Source organism: Pyrgilauda ruficollis, unplaced genomic scaffold (genome assembly GCF_017590135.1).
Source record: "Pyrgilauda ruficollis isolate IOZ18807 unplaced genomic scaffold, ASM1759013v1 scaffold52, whole genome shotgun sequence".
Taxonomy (NCBI): Eukaryota; Metazoa; Chordata; class Aves; order Passeriformes; family Passeridae; genus Pyrgilauda; species Pyrgilauda ruficollis.
In genome coordinates, this window is record NW_024526822.1 from 4,420,176 (window position 1) to 4,439,585 (window position 19,410).

Consider the following 19,410-nt stretch of genomic DNA (forward strand, 5'->3'; position numbering starts at 1 on the left):
TCTGCTCTGCAGTAGAAAACAGGGACTACGTGAAGCAGCAGCACGCGATGCTTACGAGGGGCGCGTGGGGGAAGCCAAGAGAGAGAGAGAGTGAAACCTGCTGAACACCCAAGGTGAGTCCAGCTGCTTTGTTCCTCCTTTTCCAGAGGCTGATCCGAGCCAACACATCCTCCGAGTTCGGACCCTACGCAGGGACCCCTGGCCAGGGGCCCCGGGCAAAGTGCTAGGTTTGAACTGGTGCAACAGCAACAAACACAAACTTCAACTTGACTCTTCCTCTCTCCCAGGAGAGGAATTTTAGCCATTCCACTTGCAGCACCCACTGGTACAAGGTGAAGTGCACGGAGGATCTCTTCAGCATCAGGATGGACAACAGGGGAAGCTGCTCTTGAATGCCTTGTTGACCTGTTGTTCTAAAAGCCCTTCCAATGCAGCGCTCATCCACAACCTCCCAAAATTCGCTTTCCAACACACCCTTTATCCCCACAGGCTGCAGGCACCGTGTGAGATGGGTACAGCAGCCAAAACCTCTTTTTTCCCCCCAAAATCAAGTGGATATAGAGCGTGCACTTTGAAAAGAAAGTTTCTTTCTGGGAAGTTCTTTTTCTTTCCCCCATGTTGTGCACTCACAAGAAAAGCAAACCAGTGGAGTGAAGTGGATGCACTAAAGTACCTGAGCTCTGAATCAAGCAGAATACTGATGGAGATCTTTCCTGTGAACTCGAGCACAAGAAAAGGTTGAGACAGCACCAAGCTGCAAGAAAATACTACAGCAAGCTCGAGCCACAGTTGGATAGCTAGGCCAAAGGGAGATCTGGTGGAGCAAAACACCAAAAAATTCAGGAAAAGAAAACAACAGGTCAAATTCTGCACCGAGCTGTCTCCTCCCTTATGGACCCTGGCATCGTTTAGCTTGAACAACTGACCATTCATGCCAAATCACGAGTATACCGGAGCATCAAAGGAAACATCAAGGTATTGCCCACACTGAAACACACGTCCTGAAGTCAATTGTCACCTCAAGGTCACCTGCAGTGGATGGTGGGCATGGTTCTCAGATCAGGGCACTTCCTCCGGGCTAAGAAATTACCTGCTACAGAAACACAACCAAACCTCAACCAACCAACTGAAATAAAAACCTTGCAAAAAACTCCTCAATGCATGTGTGTGGGTGTGTGGGGGCGTGTGGGTGTGGGCAAAAAGGCTATTTCATTCTGGGCTCCACGTAAATTTTATCCCCATCCCGGATGCCGTAGGAATGCAGCGCCCGCGAGCTGTATTTCATCTCCTCGGGACCAAAAGGAGCTTCCTGGTCCAAGTAGAAGAGCAGCATGTTGCTTGTTGACAGCTGCACCACAGTTTTTAAGTGCTTCTTCAGCTCTGCCACAGTCTGGTCGAGGCGGATGGACATCTCCTCCACCTTGTCCTGGAAGTGAACCTCCACCTTGGCGCTGCTCTGAGGCCGCAGATCCACCACTGCCAAGGGCTCCAGCTTCCCGTACTTGGTGACCAGCTCGTGATACCTGGAAAATTCAACAAGTTAGAATGGCCAGTTGTACAGCCAGGGCCCATTTCCTGGGTCTGAGTGTTCCTACATGAGACAACATTGACCCTGATTCCAGCTGAAAGTCCCAGCAAGCCCAAGCACTCCAGTCACTTTATCCCACAGTCCCCAGGCTGCACCGTGGCACTGATGTGAGTTCAGTGTCTCACTAGGGAAAAGTGTCTAGCTGAGGAAGGTGAAATGACCACCAGCCTGAGATGTTCGAGCTGACTGGTCTCAAAACAGCTTCCTGACAGCACAGTTTGGGCTCCTACAGTTTCAGAAATCCCAGCCGTGGCTGCAGTGGGATTTGGAAGAAAGCGAGGACGTGTGCTCACTACGCCTCCTGCTGCAGTGAAAACACCTCACTGAAGAGTGCCAGAACCAAGGCAGTGCTCACAAAAAGGACACAGCTTTCAGTTTAGATTCCCAGTATCTATTGCCTCACGACTTAACTGATCATCAGACATTCCTGCTGTTTTCCAAAAGGCCAGCTAGGTCCCAAATGTTACACTCCACTGAGCACAGGATCATCAAGATCACCAAAACAAGGTGAGCTGCTGCACAGTTTGTGAGCTGATAACAAACAGGGCACTTCTTGCCAGCTGATCCTTCACACCTGCTCTAAAACAAGATGGGAGTTTTACTAGCAGAGGCACACATTCCACTTGTCACCTTGTCCTTGCAGCCAAGTTCTCTGAGTGCTCTTCCCAAGGTCCCTGCAATGGAAAGTCTGTGTCACCCCCGCCCCCCTGGTATCGCTCCCATCGGGCCAGGCTGGATCTCCCTGCTGGCTGGGAAAGAGGAGGAATGGCAGCACAAAACACAATGGGATTGGGATGACAAAGGCTGAGAGCTGCTGGGGACAGGTAACGTTTCAGAGCCCCGGCACAGAAAGCGCTTTGTGCTCCCGATCCCAGGCGGAGCTGAATGCGGTGGGCGCGGTGTCACAGCCCCCGGGGCAGCCATGGGATCTGGCAGGCTGTGTGACCCCAGGGAGTCCTGCTGGAGGCAGGAATGTTCCTGGAGAACAGCAGCCCCTCTGTGTGCTGGGCACTGAGGTCAGGGCCACAAGGCACTAGGATTTCCCCAGTCCCACGGACACCAGCAGAGCGTCCAAAGGTGGGATGGTGCCCTTCTCTCACAGACACCAGGGTGGTGGGAGCAGCCCCATTTATCTGGGAAAGCCATTAGTGCTGAGAAAAATCAACTCTCCCCATGTTTAACTCACCTGCAGGCAGAGCAAATGCCAGCCAATGTGTCAGCAGTGGGGAGGGCTTCTCTTTCTCTGGAAGGATTTGCCAGCAGCAGCATCCGATGGGAAAGAGGGAGAGGGGAACCCACCTCTTGCTGCTCCAACCCCTCAGCCCCCTTTGGGACATCCCTTTAACTCTCAGCATCTCTGCTGCTGCAGACCAGAACCAACTTCTGGGCCAGCCAAAATTACTGCCATGATTCATGCACTAAGAGTAAACTAGGCTGGTGGTGGGGAGAGGATAAAGAGGGGGACAAATTTCAGACAAGCTGAGAGAGAGAACCACCATGAGAGAGCCATGATTATCCAAATACATGCTGTAAATATGTGGTGGGTCAAGCAATGCTGTCTGAAATTTTCTTGTGTTGAGGGAGGGCAGAATGAGCTTTGCAAAGAAAGAATGTGAAAGAATGTGAGCTGCAAACAAAGTGGGGAGTGTGAGTGACTGGCTGCCCTCAAATCAATCAGGACCAAGGCAGACTGGTACATGGATGTTTTGGACCCCAATAATAGGCACCCTGGAGACTTTTCTAATCACCCCTTGCAGCCTGGCAGACGCTGAGGCTGCTGAAGACCTGAGCCTGGCTGAAAGTGTCTGTGATACTCTGCAGATAAACAGTGGAGCAGACAAGCAGAGGGCTCATTAAAACCCCCCAGACACGAGGACGTCACTCCACAAGACAGCCAATATTGGATTGTGCACCCGGCGCTCCCTGTAACCACGACATCCACTGAGATAAATTGTTCCTTCCATTTCCCTGCCTGCCTGATCCCTTCCAGCTGCAGACAGCAATGCAGCAAGCAGGGGGGCTCTGGTGACAGAGCTTATCACAGGCTGCACCTTGCCAGTCTGGAGGGGGGCTGCTCCCACTGGCAAGTTTTCCCTGCTCAAGTTGTTCTCCCTCTGCTCGAGGCAGCACTGCAATGCAGATGTCAGACCCCAGCCACAACATGTGTGTCCTGATTAGTTTCTAATTGCAAACCACTTTTGGAGCCACCACACCAGATTTGGGAGCGAGGAAGCTTTAGCAACAAACAGACCCAAAATCCTTCTGCAAGAAATGCCAGCTCTCCCTTTGGACAAGGGCTGCTGATTGTGGGTCCAGGAACTGAAACTCAGCGTTGGGGACACTCTGAGCCATCTGCAGCCTCACTAGAAAAGAGTCTGTTCTGTCCTCCAGGACAGAACAACCATCCCTGGTAGCTGCAGAAATCTCTTGGAAACGCTGCACAGATGAAGGGATTTGGACAAAGAGGCCATTGACCATGAAAAAGGCAGTACCAGTGTTTAAAGGGTAAGAAATCCGAGGGGGAGGTAATTTTTCTAGCAGAAAGCTGGCACGTTGGTCAAAATTAGCCTGGTTTTCTAGGATTGGTGAGATGTCAGTAATCTTTTACATGAGATCCCACCTGCAAACCGATCCCAGTGGTGTGTGGTGATGTGTAACACACAGCCTGTTCCCAAAATCCATGTCCTAGGCATCATGGGTGCCTAAAGCTGTACCCCACTGTGTCCTTCCCAGCAATATATGGATCACTGACATTCTGTCACCACCAAACACAAGAAATATGAAATGTTATGGAAATTAATCCCTTTTGGGAGCAGCACCATGAGCTCACAGTCCCAGTCTCCCCTTCCCCTTCCTCTCTCCTGCATTCTCTGTCTCTGCTGTTATCCCTTCCAATATTTCCTTCAATTTTTACACTTCAAGGCCCTCTAAAATTACAAGTCAGGACTTGTCCTCAGAAAAAGGACCAGCTGTCTTGTCTCCCTGACTGCATGAGTGCTCTCTGACTCTGAACTGACCCCAGCATGCTTTTAACAAATATTATAATCACTGACCTTATTAATATTCACACGAAATGCCATGCCCTCATTCCCCATTCCAGCCTTCTCACCCCCTTACTGGATTGGCAAGTCACATATCCAGTGCTTTAGAAAAACTAGAGGCATTTTAGATGAGAACTAAGCAGAGGAAAACACTGAGCAGATGCCATTTGCACCTCTATCAGCCACACTAGGCCATACCTGTGACCTTCAGTGTGTCCCCACCTCTGTCTGTGCCCTCAGAGTCACACACACACTCCTGTCCTACCCCTTTTCAGTAAAAAAAGGATAATAAAGCTTTGCTGTCCAAAGGCACGTGAGGGTTTAGGGCAGAGGGCAGGTAAAGGCAGAGGCCTGATGCTCCATGATCCCTCCTCAGCCCATTAGAAGCAGTAAGTGGATGCTGGCACCAAAAAGATCCAGACTGAACAGCATCTGTCCAAGTTCATTAGTTTACCAAGATGAACGGATCATTGGATGTACTTTTTTGGCAAAGAAAACCCATCAGACTTGTGATTTGCAGGCCTGAAAGTGAGGGGACAGCTTCTCATTGCCAGGCACATTCTACACACCAGATGGTGCAGAGGATTGGATGCCCTGGCCTGGCAGTGCAGAGCACGATGTGTCCTGGCTTTGGGCACTCCCAAACACAGGTGGATTATGAAGGGAGCTGAGGGAGAGGCCAGGAAACAATGACGGTCATGAACTGAACAGTCCTGTTGTTCAATGGCACTTGACACCCTTCTAAGACCAAATCTGACTCAGGAGTGACCCCACAAGTCATCAGACAACAAGAACACAACAACTGCAGCCCAAGCAGATTGAAGGAGCCAAGGCCGGAGGAAGGTGAGGGATGTTTTTTTCATGGAACAGCTGGCACATATTTCCCATCACCTGGCCAGTCAACACCCTTCTGTCCCTGCTGTCCCCTGCAGGACAGAGAATTCCTACCTGAAGGGGACCTCCTCCTCGGGGAACTCCATGTAATAGCGGATGAAGAAGCGCTCCGAGTCCTCCCGCTCGCCGTCGGCCACGATGCTGCCGTTGAGCTTGGTGATGGATGGCAACCTGCAGGCACACACCAAGAGCCACAGTCAGCCAGGAGGGGAGCCCAGAGAGGCTGGCACATCAAAGTGCCTCGGCTTTAACACCATGGGAATTCCTGCCAGGAAGCTCAGGTCTCGACCCCTTTGAGAGAGCGGGAATGTTCCATGTAATTTCTCAAGAACATCCAAAATGAGGCATTTTCATTTCACTACAGATATGCACCACACGTGCACAGATTTGTAGGAGCCTCACAAAATCCCCTGAGAAGCAGAGCAGATTTAAGATTCTCACTTCTCTGACTTTTCCACAAAAGAAGCTCCAATCTTTCTGCATTCACACAGAACTCCATCTCCTACCAACCTCTTCCTCTGATGAGCTGCTCCCACCCAACAAATCAAGCTCCAATCTTTCTGCACGCACACAGAACTTCATCTCCTGCCAGCCTCTTCCTCTGATCACCTGCTCCCACCCCTTCCTTGCCTTGTCATGTTTCTGCTGAGCAGAACAAACCAACAGACCTGGCTATTAGCAGCTTCCTGCGTTCCTCGGTGGTGTAAGACTGCAGCAGAGGAATTCCCAGCAATTTCACTTCCTCGAGCTTCGGGAAAGAATTTAACTTGTCAATGTCTTCCCAGCAATGCAGACCTGCTCAGGAGGAAAGATTTGTGTTAACAAACACAGAAAACACACCATGGATCCAAGATAATCAGACACAGCCAAAGAACATATGTGACAGGAGAGTGTCACTGCTGCTCCTTTGAGAAGTTGGCTTTTTGCTCACAATGTGCTGCTAAAAAAAAATCGACATTTCCTTACAAGACAGAGGAGCTGAAATTCTCGTGCTGTTTCCAAGTGTAGAAGGATGCTCTCCATGGCTTTTTTATGGACCACTCAGCCTTTGGCCTCACTGCTGGGACTGACCAGCATCAGTGATGTTGTGTCTATAAAGGGATGCTGCCTTCAGAGTGTTGAAGTCACCAGCACTTCTTTCATTCCAGGCATCACTAAACAGCCATCAAATGGCTTTACCTGACATACACAACCACCTTGGGTCCCATTTCTGCTCACAACCCAATGGTGAAACGGTCCCAGAAGCCATCCAGCCATTTAATGAAAAAGGTTTTAACTCATTTTCAGCCCCCTCAAGGCCTGACATTTGGAATAACAAAGCAAGCAGAGAGGGCAAAATAAAACAAAGCTGAGGATTGAGCACAGCAGAGCCACGATTGTGTGGTGAGATCAACACAACTCATCTTGGAGTCCTCGCCTGCCAGAACTTCAGAGTGCAACAGCTTTCTTTAAAACCCCCAAAAAAGTTTTAACAAGCTCCTTGGGATTCCTATTTGACTTTCAGCTCCCAAAACATCAAAATGCAACACAGAGCCCACACTTCTTAAGCACCTGGCATCAAAACTGCAAAACTACTTACCAGAAGAGCACTTGTTCCTCGGTGAGACAGTGCTTTCAAATGCAGCTTAACAGGCTTTTCCTCCTCTAGTTAAGCTTTTATTACAGGGATTCCTTGATGCTTACATTGTAGGGCATGTTAATAAAGTCCCTTCTACCTGCCTGACACTTCAGCAGCACTTGCACAGCATATAAAGCTGTAAAGAACAAAAGCTGCTGGTGCATGAAGCACTCCTGCAGATGAATTTCTGGTGTATGTGTCATACACAAACACATCACAGCCCCCACGAGCTACCCTGCAGCTCCTTCTCTGCCAGCACAAGGTGCTCTTCCCAATATTCCAACTGCTCATTCTTTTTCTGGAGCGTTGGCTGAAAATTCTCTGGGGCTGGAGTGTAAAAGCAGCTGCCAGCATCACTTGTGAGGCTGTAATGACTGAGCACAGATTCTGCTGGGGGATGCCTGATCCATGCTGCACACCTGCACATGCCCTCATTTTACCCGAGATAAAACAGGGAACAAAGGGAAAATGGGATTCTTTCATCCCCTCCACTGCCAGACATTTATTTATCCTTCCCCAGCCAGGAGCACCTGAGGCAGGGATGGGAAACAGAGGGAAACTACCAACATAAAAAACCTTTCCAGTTCATTTTGATTAACTGGTCCACACTGCCCTGACTCATCCTTTGATAATGACTGACAACCCAAAGCAGCAGGAAAATCCCACAGATGGGCAAGTTCATTGCTTGTCATCCACACAGAGGAGAGACTCTGATCGAGCAACAAAACCCATCCCAGCTTCCAGGCTCTCACCTGACTTGTGCAAGTTGATGGATCTTAGGTTGGGGAAGAGCCTTGCCAGGGAATCTTCTGACTCTTCAATGGTGGTGAGGTTGTTGTTAGCCAGGATAAGTGTGTCCAGTGATGGAAACATAATTCCCAATTTTCGAATTTCAGTCCAGTCTTGAAGATTATTGTCAGTTATGTGGAGTAGCTTGAGAGACTGACAGCAAACTGGAGAACAAGACACTGTTTCATAGTCATTAAGGCACAGGAAGAGTTCCTCCAAGCTGCACAGGGAAGAAAGGATCATGTCATCAATTTTATGTGATTTTAACACAACAGCTCTGAGAACCTCGGTGCAGAGAAGGCCTTTGAGCACTCCACATAGAGTGTTTCAACTATGGCTCTGCTCCCATCCATATTTTCAGAGATTAAAGAAACCTTTTAACTGTTCCCTGAGTCTCTCCCAGTATTGTGTAACAGATTGGTTGGGGTTGTCTTCTGCTTCTGTGCCCAACAAGCCACCAACCCAGCTCTAACAGTGACTGGGACCTGCTGCCAGTGCTCTCAGCTTAATTTAAAATGGGGTTTTGATAAAACATTGATGATGACTTTTTCCCCCACATCACTGTCAAAGATTCCCATTAAAGAAAGAACAGATCCTAAGTCCCACTAAGTTTCAGACAACTGAACTCTCACAATCCCAGAGAAGTGTATGTTGGCCATGCAGAACATTCTGTTGTCACCATCTCTGCTCACAAAGCCACACAAAGAGGGATCTGTCATCAAAATGAAGCCACTGAGGACATTCATGGGAGCACAATGCCAAGGTGGCCCGTGACCAAACCACAGAAATCAACAGCTTAGCACAGAAAAGCAAGATGAAATATTCCTTGACAAGTGGCCAGACCCTCAGAGGTACCTCCAATTTAAATGGTGTCCTGCACCATTCACTGCACAGTGACTCAGAGGGAAGTGTGACCCTCCTACATTTTTGGGGTCACTATCCATCTCTGGTATTTAGGTTTGGAGGAAGAGAAGGCCTGGGCTTTGCAGCACCACCCAAGTTTGGTTTTTAGGACAATCTAAAGCACTCACCTGGAGTTCCCAAACTCCCAAAGGAAAACATCCCTTTTTCTCTACTGATGTTTGCATCCTCACAGCCCCCTCACCCCTCACCACACGACTCCATAACCCAGCCTTGACCTGAGAGCAGTAAACCCCCAGACTCCCAGGCTTACTCAGGTAATTCCTGCAGGATGGTGTGCACTGTTTCCCAGGAAGCTTTGCTGTTGTTGAGCACAAGTTTGCGGACGCCAGCGAAAGACCCAGCGCAACTTCTCTCTAAAACGGACAAACTGAGAGGGTTGGAACTCAGGTTTAGAAACTCCAAGTGGGGGACGTTGGACACAATTTTACTGACCTAAGTGGGGAGGGAAGAAAAAAAAACAGAAAGAAAGAAATGTGTATCAGGCAGTAATCAGACCTCTGGCAATAATATCTCACCTCCTAAAAGGGGCCCTGTGGAATCATCACAAAGCAATGATATAGGGAAAAACATAGGGATATCTACCTGTAATTCATACTGCAGCCATTCCTGATCTAGATGGATTGGTTAATTGCTCATTCTCCTCAAGAGTTCATTTAATTACACTCCAGGAGCAGCTTGATAAGAGAAAGGCAGTCCCTTGGGAGAGGTCATAAATCCACCTCAAGCCCAAGGCCGAGCAGCTGCACGTTCCAGGAGCCAGCCCTCGCTCACAGGGGCCATGGACACTTCTCCTGCCACCACGGCCAGCACTGAGCACTTGTCCAGCTCCCCACTGCTCCCACAGAGCTCAACCAATCCCCAATTCCCTCCTTGACTGGGGAACTGAGTGGGAAGGAGCTTCCAACACCAGCAGGCACCAATGCAGAAAATAATTGTGAGTTAGAGCCCAGAGAACGGCTGGCTGGAGAGCTCCACTCCACAAGGCTCTGGGATGGGCACAGATGGGCAGACCATGGCACACAGAGGTCAATAAATGGCCCAGCTGTTGGCACAGGGGGACTGTCTCATGAACTCAAGTGTGTAATGGGTGTGCCTCACTCCACGCCTCCTTCAGGTGATGTCATGGTTTGGGTGCTGCACCTCAGGAATTAAGAAGGCAAACTGGATGACATCAGTCCACCAAAAAGGATTTAGGAAAAAATGGCTTATGATGGATGATCGTAAGAAGGATATTTTTTTTCAGTATTATACTAAAATAGGGAAAGGAGGCATTAAAGTTCTTCTTAGTGGGTATAAAAAGCTGTTGTATAAGGAGCAGTGATGATGCTCCTCCTGTCTGCTGAGAACAGGGCAGGCAGAAATTGGCTGAAATTGCAGCACAGGAGACTTAAATTACACAGTTTAACCTATGAGGTTATTAGCCAAGCATGGGAACAAGCTACCAGGGATCTGGAATCCCCAGCACGGGCAGGTTTTAGGGGTGGGGAGATATTTATCTGCTGTGGATGGGCTGTGAAAATTTAATCCTGTCTCAGAGGAAGGGGCCAGCACACACAGAAGCCTTTCAGTTCTAGGGCAGCCTGAAGAGACTGAACACGGAGCAGGGTGTGAGATGTGCAGCTTGTGAGGGACCAGTGCATGACCAGATGTGAGGTCAGCCCCACTGAGCTGGACACTGCAAACACTGCCTTCCCTCCCTGCTTAAAGACATGACAATCTGATGGCACAAAACCCCATGATGTCCTGGTTTTTTCCCACACATTTTCAACAATAAACACTAACCTAAAAGGACAGCATAATCCAGTGAGGAACTTAATGACACTTGAATGAATTGAGATTGTTTCACTCCTCTTACATTGCATTTATTGAGCATTATTTCACCCAAGCACTTCACAGGATTTTACAACAGCATTTAGCATTAATTAATGAGGCTGCAGAAATACCCTTTGTGGTAAATATTATTAAATCTGTGTTGCAGATAAGGCAACAAATGTGGAGAGGGAATAAATACCTTGCCCACCATCACAGTGGCAAAGCTGGGAATCAACTGCCACTCTGTTAAAAACTAAACTGCTCGTTAACTTCTTGGTGCCAGAAATGTCAGTTCCAGTGCTTTGCATGATGAAATAAAATAAAAATACAGATTTTTCACCCACGGGCCAAGACTGTAAGTCACAAGGTCCAGGAGTGAAGTGCCACACTGGATTAATTTCATCACATGTATTGCTCAGTTGCTGTCAAAGTAAATAAACATCACCTTCAGAGATGAGAAAAGAGCCACAAAAATGGAACTCTCATCAATGCAATGCATTTGCAGTCAGTAATAGCTGTGAAAGGTACCCAGTGAGGTGCCCATCACCATTTTACCTCGTGCCAGTCTTCCAGTTTGTTGTCAGAGAGGTCGAGCTCAAAGACGTGGGCGCAGAAGGCGGCGATCTCGTTCTCGTCCCCGGCACAGGTGATGCCACAGCTGTTGAGCACCAGCACACTGGGCAGGTTCAGGCGGTCTGGCACAGGGAAAAACACAAACTGCCTCTGCTCAGCACTGCCTTGGAGTCACAGAACCCAGCCCCAAACATGGGTGTTACAGCCAGCAAGAGAAATCCACCAGTCATGTCAGAACTGACACCGATTTCAGGTTAAACACGGATTTTGTAACTGACGCCATCCTGAAGCTTGGTTGTAAACATGAAGTACCACTCCTATCAGTGCTCTTCAGTTCTTCCATGTATTTCTGTGTATTTCAGGCCTGTCCTTTGTCATTTATGGCTTGTCTCCTATCAGTCCTTGCCACAACTTCTGCTCTTCCCCAGCAGCTGCTGCTGCAGATAGGACACAGGACTAGGGGAGTGTCAGCTGCCCAGTCAGACTCCCTTATCCTCTTGCCCTGAGCCCACTTGGGCCTAGTAACAGCCAGGAGGTATTTAAACATTTCTTAGGAGGTATTTAAACATTTCCTAGGAGGCATTTAAACATTTCCTAGGAGGTATTTAAACATTTCCTTTCTAAGCTTTCCCTTCCCAAGGTTCAATGTAGAGCATTCAGCATTCATTCAAAAATGGTCTCTGCTCTGCCTTTCCATTTCTGCTTTGGTTTTGCTCCAGCTCCTCCTCAGGCAGGTAAATGTACTCAAAGCATCAACTAAGAACCTGGACCTCAATCACAGCCTGCTGTGCTAAGGCTAAACCATGACAAAAAGCTGGGGGTTTGTAACAGAAAACAATTTCCACACAAGAAATCCACGGTGAGGCAAGGCAAGCCATCAGTCTTACACTCCTTCATGTACAACATGATTCCCACCTCTCTGGAGCAGGAAAATCCATTAAAATCTAACCACAAGCTTTTTCCTAAATAGGTGGCCCCTTTTCTCCTTAACACTTGACAGCTGCACAACTAGAAAGGGATTCTAGCAGCAAACAATTACCTGCAGTCATCTGGCTTTCCAAGTTTTCTGGCTCAGAAGTGTTTGGTTTCTTTAAAGGACAGTGTGGCACTTTGGGAATTACTAATGCAGTATTTGTAATGAGTCATGTCTCAGTCACGTTTTAAGACGTGGCCTCTTTTCAGCACCCCAACAGCTCAGGTGAGCAGGAGAGAGGTAAATTTACCTGCAGAGAGGGCACTGACTGAACATTCCATCAGGACATTTTTCTGTTCTTGTTCATTTTCAGAGTGCTGTATCCTCAGCTGAACTCAGGCCCTTTTTTCTCCTCTGTCAAACCCAGTTATTGGAAACTTCATCCAGCCGATTTCCATGGCTATTTTCCCCTTTGGGGCTGCTTATGACACAAATTGACCTGATGGAAGTTTGGATCACTCCTACAGATGATGATGGGCAGGATGTGTGACACAAAGAAGGGGCAGCTCTGATGGGATCAATGTGAATCTCAGTCCCACCCATACAAAACAAGAATTAAATGCCGACATCAGAGCGTGAGGGAAGACTAAAAGGTGTCACATGGATCTAGTTCAGAGGAGATGGTGACACACATTCTGCAGTCTGGGAGGCTCAAGGACATCCACGAGCAGCACAGAGCTTCAGACACACACCTGGCTAAATTCCCTCGAGGCAGCAAGGTCAGGAGCACAGGAGAGGGGAATTCTCCACTAGGTCACAAAGCATTTGGTGCCTCGAGAAGACAAAGTACACTGCAAGTTCAACTGAGGCACTTGGCACAAAAGCAGAGATTCAACAACTCATCTCTCTGCCTGAAATATGTCCCCTCCTGTGTACACTGAGCTCCTGTCCCTGCAGGCATCAAAGCAAGCTGGTGGCATGGGAACCAACCTCAAATTTAGATATTTTATGTATTTTTAAGCCACCTCTGCCAAAACACCTGCTGCTGCAGCCAATAATAAAATAGGATCAGTGGCCTGAAGGAAAGCTCCAAGGACTGCTGGACTCTCAAAACACAGACTGCACAGGGCCTTAGGTCCATCTTCCCCCCACAGGGCTGGAACCTGGTGATCCTGAAGGTCCCTTCCAACCAAAATTATTCTACTCTGTTCTCTAATTCTGATTCTGTCATGCTGTAGAGAAATCAGTTTTTTTTACAGCAACCAGTTCAGTCACTTTCTCCCTTTGTCGGATTCCAGTCTCAACTCTCCAATAAAAAAAAACATTGTGATGGTTCTTTTTCTGGGCAATTCAAGGTGATTTCTCTTTCAGCTGATTCCTCCCAGCACCCCCCAGATGCTCAGAGAGATCAGAATTTACCTTTCATAGGTGAGCCCTGGGGAGTTGCTGGGACGTGCACCCCCATGCCAGGCCCACGGCGGTAGGGGAAGTTCTCAGGGCTGTATTTCTCACACAGAACTTGCATGAAACTCCTTCCACTGGGCTGGTCCATGCTCCCTTCTTGGACTTCTGGTTAAAGAAGAGAAAAACAGAGCACATGAGCAGTCAGAAAGTTATATTCACTTCTAATAGTCGTGCTTGAGAGCACAGGGGAAGCAAGCAGATGGGTCACAGGTTCTATTTCTGAGCTCCAGATCATCCTATTTCAAATTCAAGATTAAAGCAAAACATTACTTGAAAAGAACACAAAGCCAGAGGGTTTGGTGCTGTACAGACACAGCATTACAGGCCAAGCTCAAGACCTCCTTACCCCACATGCTCTTCCAGGACAATTCCAGGCTGCAAAAGGTGACTTCTGTACTTGTCACTTCTGCCCCTCCCACGAGGACTGTGAGAAATCCACAGCTCCTCTCAAACACCTTTCCAGAGCAGCCAGGAGGGGAAGGAGCAAGCAGCTGTTTGTGAGCAGGAGATTGCTCCAACAGCTGTTTGCCAACTTCCCCTTTCTGCTGTGTCACCAAACACCGTTTGGCCAGGCCGAAAGGCAATTTCTGCCAGCTCCATTCTGCAGCTGCCTAATGTATCTGGGAGATAATAACTGTGCCCTTCGTATCTGGGCATGGCACAGGGCAGCACAGGAAGGAGGCCTGGCCTCATCACAGGCAGCTGAGCTGCCTGGAGAGATACTGAGAGTCAGCTGGGAGTGTTTTTGGCACCAGGACCCCACTATGGCCTGGGCTCTGCCCTGCCCAGGTGGGACTCAGCCTCTCTCTCTGCCCTGTTTCCCTGTGCACTCTCTGAACCTGGCATTTGATGGGTTTGGAACACAAAACAAAGCAGAGCCTGGCTCATGAATGAAAAGATTGTTGTTTCCAGAGGTCTCCTAGGCCTGCTACCCATCACAGCATCACAATCCTGAATGTGCAGGTGTCCTACACTGCACAATTAGTCACAGGGCAGCTTTTCCACTAATTACTGCAAAATCACATTTTAAAAACTCAGACTTGGGCCACACATTCATTGCAAGCCATGTTGCTAATCTTGAATTAAAGTTTCTGCCCGTTTCTTTCCCTGAGACTTGTTACAGGCAAGGACATAAAGGTAGACATAACATTCTAAACAAAAGTGATTTCACTAAGGCTCCCTTTGCTGAGAATCACCTGCTTAACAAGTTCCACTTCACTTCTACCTAAAACCCACCAACCAAAAGGATTTGAGTACAATAAGCAGCAACTGACTGAAGCATGTCATCATTTTTATATTCTGTATAAAGTTTAAATGTCACAAATAGGGACTTACAGGATTAGTCTTAAAAAAAAAAACAAACCCCAAAACACAATTTTCATCTCTCAACAGCTTGGTTGATTCATAGCTCAAACTTGACTCATGTCACTACTCTATCTAGAATCAAAAAATAAATCCTCAGACTGGAGTTTGATAGGAACAAGGTATTTAATCTTAGCTTAAACCACCCCACATGGTACAGGAGCAGTGTGCACTGAGATCCAAGGCTTTAGGCTGAAAGGCCTCGTTCCAGAGTGGTGTGGGAGCTCAGCTCCATCCACAGACAGACATTTCCAAACACCCATTCAGACCCCCTGCTCTGGAAATTCTGGAACTCCCCTGTGCATAAAGCCCTCTGTCCTTCACGTGGTGGCTTTTCCACCCCTCTTTATCTGCTGAACAAACATCAGCTGAAAATTCCACAGGAGAAACTCACCTTAGAGGCAAATGGTGGCTTTTCCATCTGCTCCATCCCTCTTTATCTGCTGAACAAACATCAGCTGGAAATTCCACAGGAGAAACTCACCTTAGAGGCAAAAAAATGGTGTTTTCAGCTGCAGTGTGAGAGCAATCCAGAACTGAGAAGAAAAACTACTGACATTTACATCCAACAGCTTTGAACCCCCAACATTTTCTTCCTCGAGCTCTACTTTTGAAAACCAGTGCCACTGTGAGATTGAGATGACAAAAATGCTGTGGAGTGGGCAGTCACCTCTCCCAGCTCCCCTCCCATGGGATTCCAGGTAATCATCTGTCACTCCTGTGGTTTCTCTGAATCCCTACAATTGCCTGGCAGCAGGATGTGCAGAGGGAATGACAGGTTCCAAGGGAATGCTGGCAGCACAAGGGCAGGACAGGGTGACCTGCAAGGTGCACGTTTCTGAGTGTGGCCCTGCTGACAGCACCAGGGACAATTCAGGGCTCAAAATAACTCCGGGTTTTCTAAATGACAGCACGGAGTGCAAACGAGGCACTTGGGCTTTGAGAGGTGGCAACAAAGAGCCTTTGTTGTCATGTTTAAGTGCTCTGCTGCAGGGCCGTGGCCCCGGTGAAGAAGGACAAGAATCCCAAAATGGTTTGGGTTGGAAGGGACCTTAAAAATCATCTCATTTCAATCCCCCATTCCAACACCTTCCACTGTCTCAGGGTGCTTCAAGCCCCATCCAGCCTGGCCTTGGACACTCCCAGGGATCCAGGGGCAGCCACAGCTGCTCTGGGCACCTGTGCCAGGGCCTGCCCACCCTCACAGGGAGGAATTTCACCCCAATATCCAGCCTAAAGCCACCCTCTGACACTCTGAAGCCATCCCCCCTCTCCTGTCACTCCAGGCCCTTGGGAACAGTCCCTCTCCATCTGTCTCCCTGCAAGCACTGGAAAGTCACAATGAGGTCACCCCAAAGCTTCTCCTCTCCAGGTAAACAACCCCAGCTCTTCCAGCAGAGCTGTTCCACCCCTCTGATCCCCTGGACTCTTCCCAGCAGCTCCACATCCTTCCTGTGCTGGGATTCCCAGGCTGGAAGCAGCACTGGGAAGGGTCTGGAAAGAGGGGCACGACCCTGACTTGAGATTGAGTCCAGGGAAACCCAGCGTGCTGCTGCAGCTGATGGGTGAAGGGAGAACACTGAAACCAACAGGGAAAACATTCCCAGCTGATGGGTGAAGGGAGAACACTGAAACCAGCACGGAAAACATTCCCAACTGATGGGTGAAGGGAGAACACTGAAACCAGCATGGAAAACATTCCCAGCTGATGGTGAAGGGAGAACACTGAAACCAGCATGGAAAACATTCCCAGCTGATGGTGAAGGGAGAACACTGAAACCAACAGGGAAAACATTTCCATCCCCTGCGTCCTGAACCTTCCAGGAGAAGAAGAGACCCTTCAGGAGAATGACATCATTAACGGCATGCTAATGAAATTCCAGTGCCACTCAAATGCCTTGGGGGCACATCCTGAACAGTCACACAGCAAGCACCTCGCGATGTGTTTGTACACACAAAACAAAGCCTCAGGAAGGCATGAACTGCACAAACATCCGCCTGCAAGGAGCTGCAACCTCGTCCTCCCGAGACATGATTCAGGGAAATTATTTTTGAGATGCTCTCGGGAGGAAGAGGAGTGAATCACAGAACGCTTTGGGTTGGAAGGGGACCTGGAAGACGGTGCAGTCCCACCGCTCCTCTGCGGGCAGGGAGATCCCAGCAGCATTTCTCAGGCCTTGCAGCAGGGCAGGGAGCCCGGCCCGCTGGGCCACCAGGACAAGCCACCCACGCAGGTGAAACTGTCACAGCCGCATCACCAAACCCAGCAGGGCTGTCTGCTCCCCACGCCAGCACTGTGCTGAGGAGCCCCGAGCGCACCGGGGGACACCCGGGCTGTCCCTTGTGCCCCTGTCCCACCGCAGCAGCGACCATCCCCGCTGGAAACCCCTGTCCGTGCGGGGCCCGGGGCAGGACGAGCCCGCAGCCGCCTCCTTCCAGCCGCGCAGCCCCGAGGCCGCTGCCCGCCCCTCACACGGCCTGTCCCTGTCCCTGTCGCTGTCGCTGAGCTGCCTCACGGCCTCGGGCTGGCCCCGGCTCACAGCGGCCTCCGCGCTCCCGCACCGCGCGGCTGGCGGGGCCGGGCCCGGGGGTTTCGGGGGATGCCCGGGCGGTGCCGGGGGTCTCCGCTGCCCCCGCTGTCGCCTGTCCCCGCTGTCCCCAGCCCCGCTCACCCAGGCCCGGCCGCCGCGTCCCGCATCGACCCGGAAGCAGCTCCGCGCATCACGTGACGCCGCGCGCGGTCACGTGGCGGGGCGCTCCCCCCGTTGCCGTGGAGACGGCGACGCCGGTGACGTCATCCGTGTCACCAAGGGGGGATTCCTTGGGACGCGACGGGAGGAGCGATGGCAACGCATCGGAGAGGGCATCCTGACCCTCCGCTCGGCCCCGGAGGCGCCTCGGGACTGCTGCGGCCAGCGCTGGGCTCCTCGGCACAGCGGGGACAGCGACATCCCGGAGCGGGGCCAGGGAGGGTGACAGAGATGAAGGACGGGAGCATCTCCCTGACAGCGAACTGGGGCTGTTCAGGGTGAGAAGGGACCTCACCCCTGCCTGGCAGGGAGGGCTCCGAGCAGGGTCCAAGCTCTGCTGCCGGGGCACGGCAATGGCACAAGGGGGATGGGCAGGGACCGAGCCCAGAGATCCCACCTGGACAGGAGGATGAACTTTACTAAGGAAGAACTTTGTTATCAGGGACCAAGCCACCCTCGCTGGAGAGATTCCCCAACCACCTGGACACAGCCCTGTGCCTTGGGATGACCCTGCTGGAGCAGGGAGGACCCAGGGAGGAATTTGCCCTGGCCCAGTCTGTGACTGTGGTGCCACACAGGGACAGTGCCAAGATCCCTGCGGGGCCAGGGCCCAGCGCGGGACACAGGATGGCACCCCCTTGCCCCCAGGCTCCTGCTGGAGCTGGGTGCAGACAATTACCTGACACCTGCCAACCCACAACCACATAAAATCACCTAAAACCTGCTAACCCATAACCACATACAATTACCTAAAACCTGCCAACCCACAACCACATAAAATCACCTAAAACCTGCCAACCCACAACCACATAAAATTACCAAAGCCACATAAAATCACCTAAAACCTGCCAAACCTTGACCACATAAAATTACCTAAAACCTGCCAACCCACAACACAATACAATCACCAAAACCACATAAAATCACCTAAAACCTGCCAAACCTTGACCACATAAAATTACCTAAAACCTGCCAACCCACAACCACATAAAATCACCTAAAACCTGCCAACCCTTAACCACATAAAATTACCAAAACCACATAAACTCACCTAAAACCTGCCAAGCCACAACCTCTACACGTGCAGATGTCAAATGTCAGATGTCAAATGCTGGCTCTGTTGGCTCCTGCAGCAGCCACAGCCCTTTGCTGGCAGTGCCCACCCGCCCCTCACCACTTCACCCCCTCCTCCCCTGCTTGCCCATGCTGGCACCTCCTTTCCTGCAGTGGCTGCTCGAGGACAGAGTTGGACAATCCCAGCTTGATTTGGGTTGGAAAGGACCTTAGAGCTCATCCTTCCACCCCTGGATGGGCAGGGATGCCTTCCACTAGTCCAGGCTGCTCCAAGGCTGACCTGGATGACAAATCCTGCTGAGAGCAGGGACAAATCCCCCCAGCCTGGTTCTCTGCTCCATCCTGGCATGGCAGGGAGCAGAGGCTGCCCGGAGCACGGGCTGTCCTGCCTGCCAAGGGCAGGGCACAGGGAGGAGAGCTGCCCCAGCCACGGCTGAGCGGCTGCAGAGCATCTCCCGGGCTGCCACAGCAGCTTTACCTGCTCCCCGCTGTCGCCGTGATGTTTTTATGAAAATCCTATTTTCTCCTAGCTGAGAAGCCTCAGAAAAGAAATGTAAACAATGAACTGTCTGCTGGCTGTGGAGTGTGGTCTGGACATTGTTTACCAA

General features: G+C 50.2%; 1 protein-coding gene across 5 annotated transcripts; it reads right to left on the minus strand.

Moving 5' to 3' along the window:
* Positions 1-88: 88 nt before the first annotated feature.
* TBCEL (tubulin folding cofactor E like) lies at positions 89-17,688 on the minus strand. 5 transcript variants are annotated; one of them, XM_041480478.1, is made up of 9 exons: positions 17,090-17,639; positions 13,572-13,721; positions 11,222-11,361; positions 9,283-9,286; positions 9,105-9,207; positions 7,894-8,150; positions 6,192-6,318; positions 5,578-5,694; positions 89-1,523 (listed from the first exon to the last, which is right to left on the minus strand). In XM_041480478.1, the coding sequence occupies exons 1-9, from the start codon at positions 17,349-17,351 to the stop codon at positions 1,205-1,207; spliced, it is 1,479 nt and encodes a 492-aa protein (XP_041336412.1). In that variant the 5' UTR covers positions 17,352-17,639; the 3' UTR covers positions 89-1,204. The 5 variants fall into 5 exon arrangements, with proteins under 5 accessions (XP_041336412.1, XP_041336414.1, XP_041336411.1 ...); XM_041480480.1 differs by lacking the exon at positions 17,090-17,639 and adding an exon at positions 17,651-17,688 and having other exon boundaries at positions 9,105-9,286; XM_041480477.1 differs by having other exon boundaries at positions 9,105-9,286.
* Between the last annotated feature and the right edge of the window lie 1,722 nt (positions 17,689-19,410).

Bases quoted from the DNA above. Each gene is read 5' to 3' on its own strand.
- TBCEL (XM_041480477.1), bottom strand. From the start codon at position 17,351: ATGGTCGCTGCTGCGGTGGGACAGGGGCACAAGGGACAGCCCGGGTGT. The intron at 8,151-9,104 runs GTAAGCCTGGGA...TTCCCTGTGCAG, and splicing joins ATCCTGCAGGAATTACCTGA to CTTGGAGGAACTCTTCCTGT. The intron at 6,319-7,893 runs GTGAGAGCCTGG...CCTCCTGAGCAG, and splicing joins CATCAACTTGCACAAGTCAG to GTCTGCATTGCTGGGAAGAC.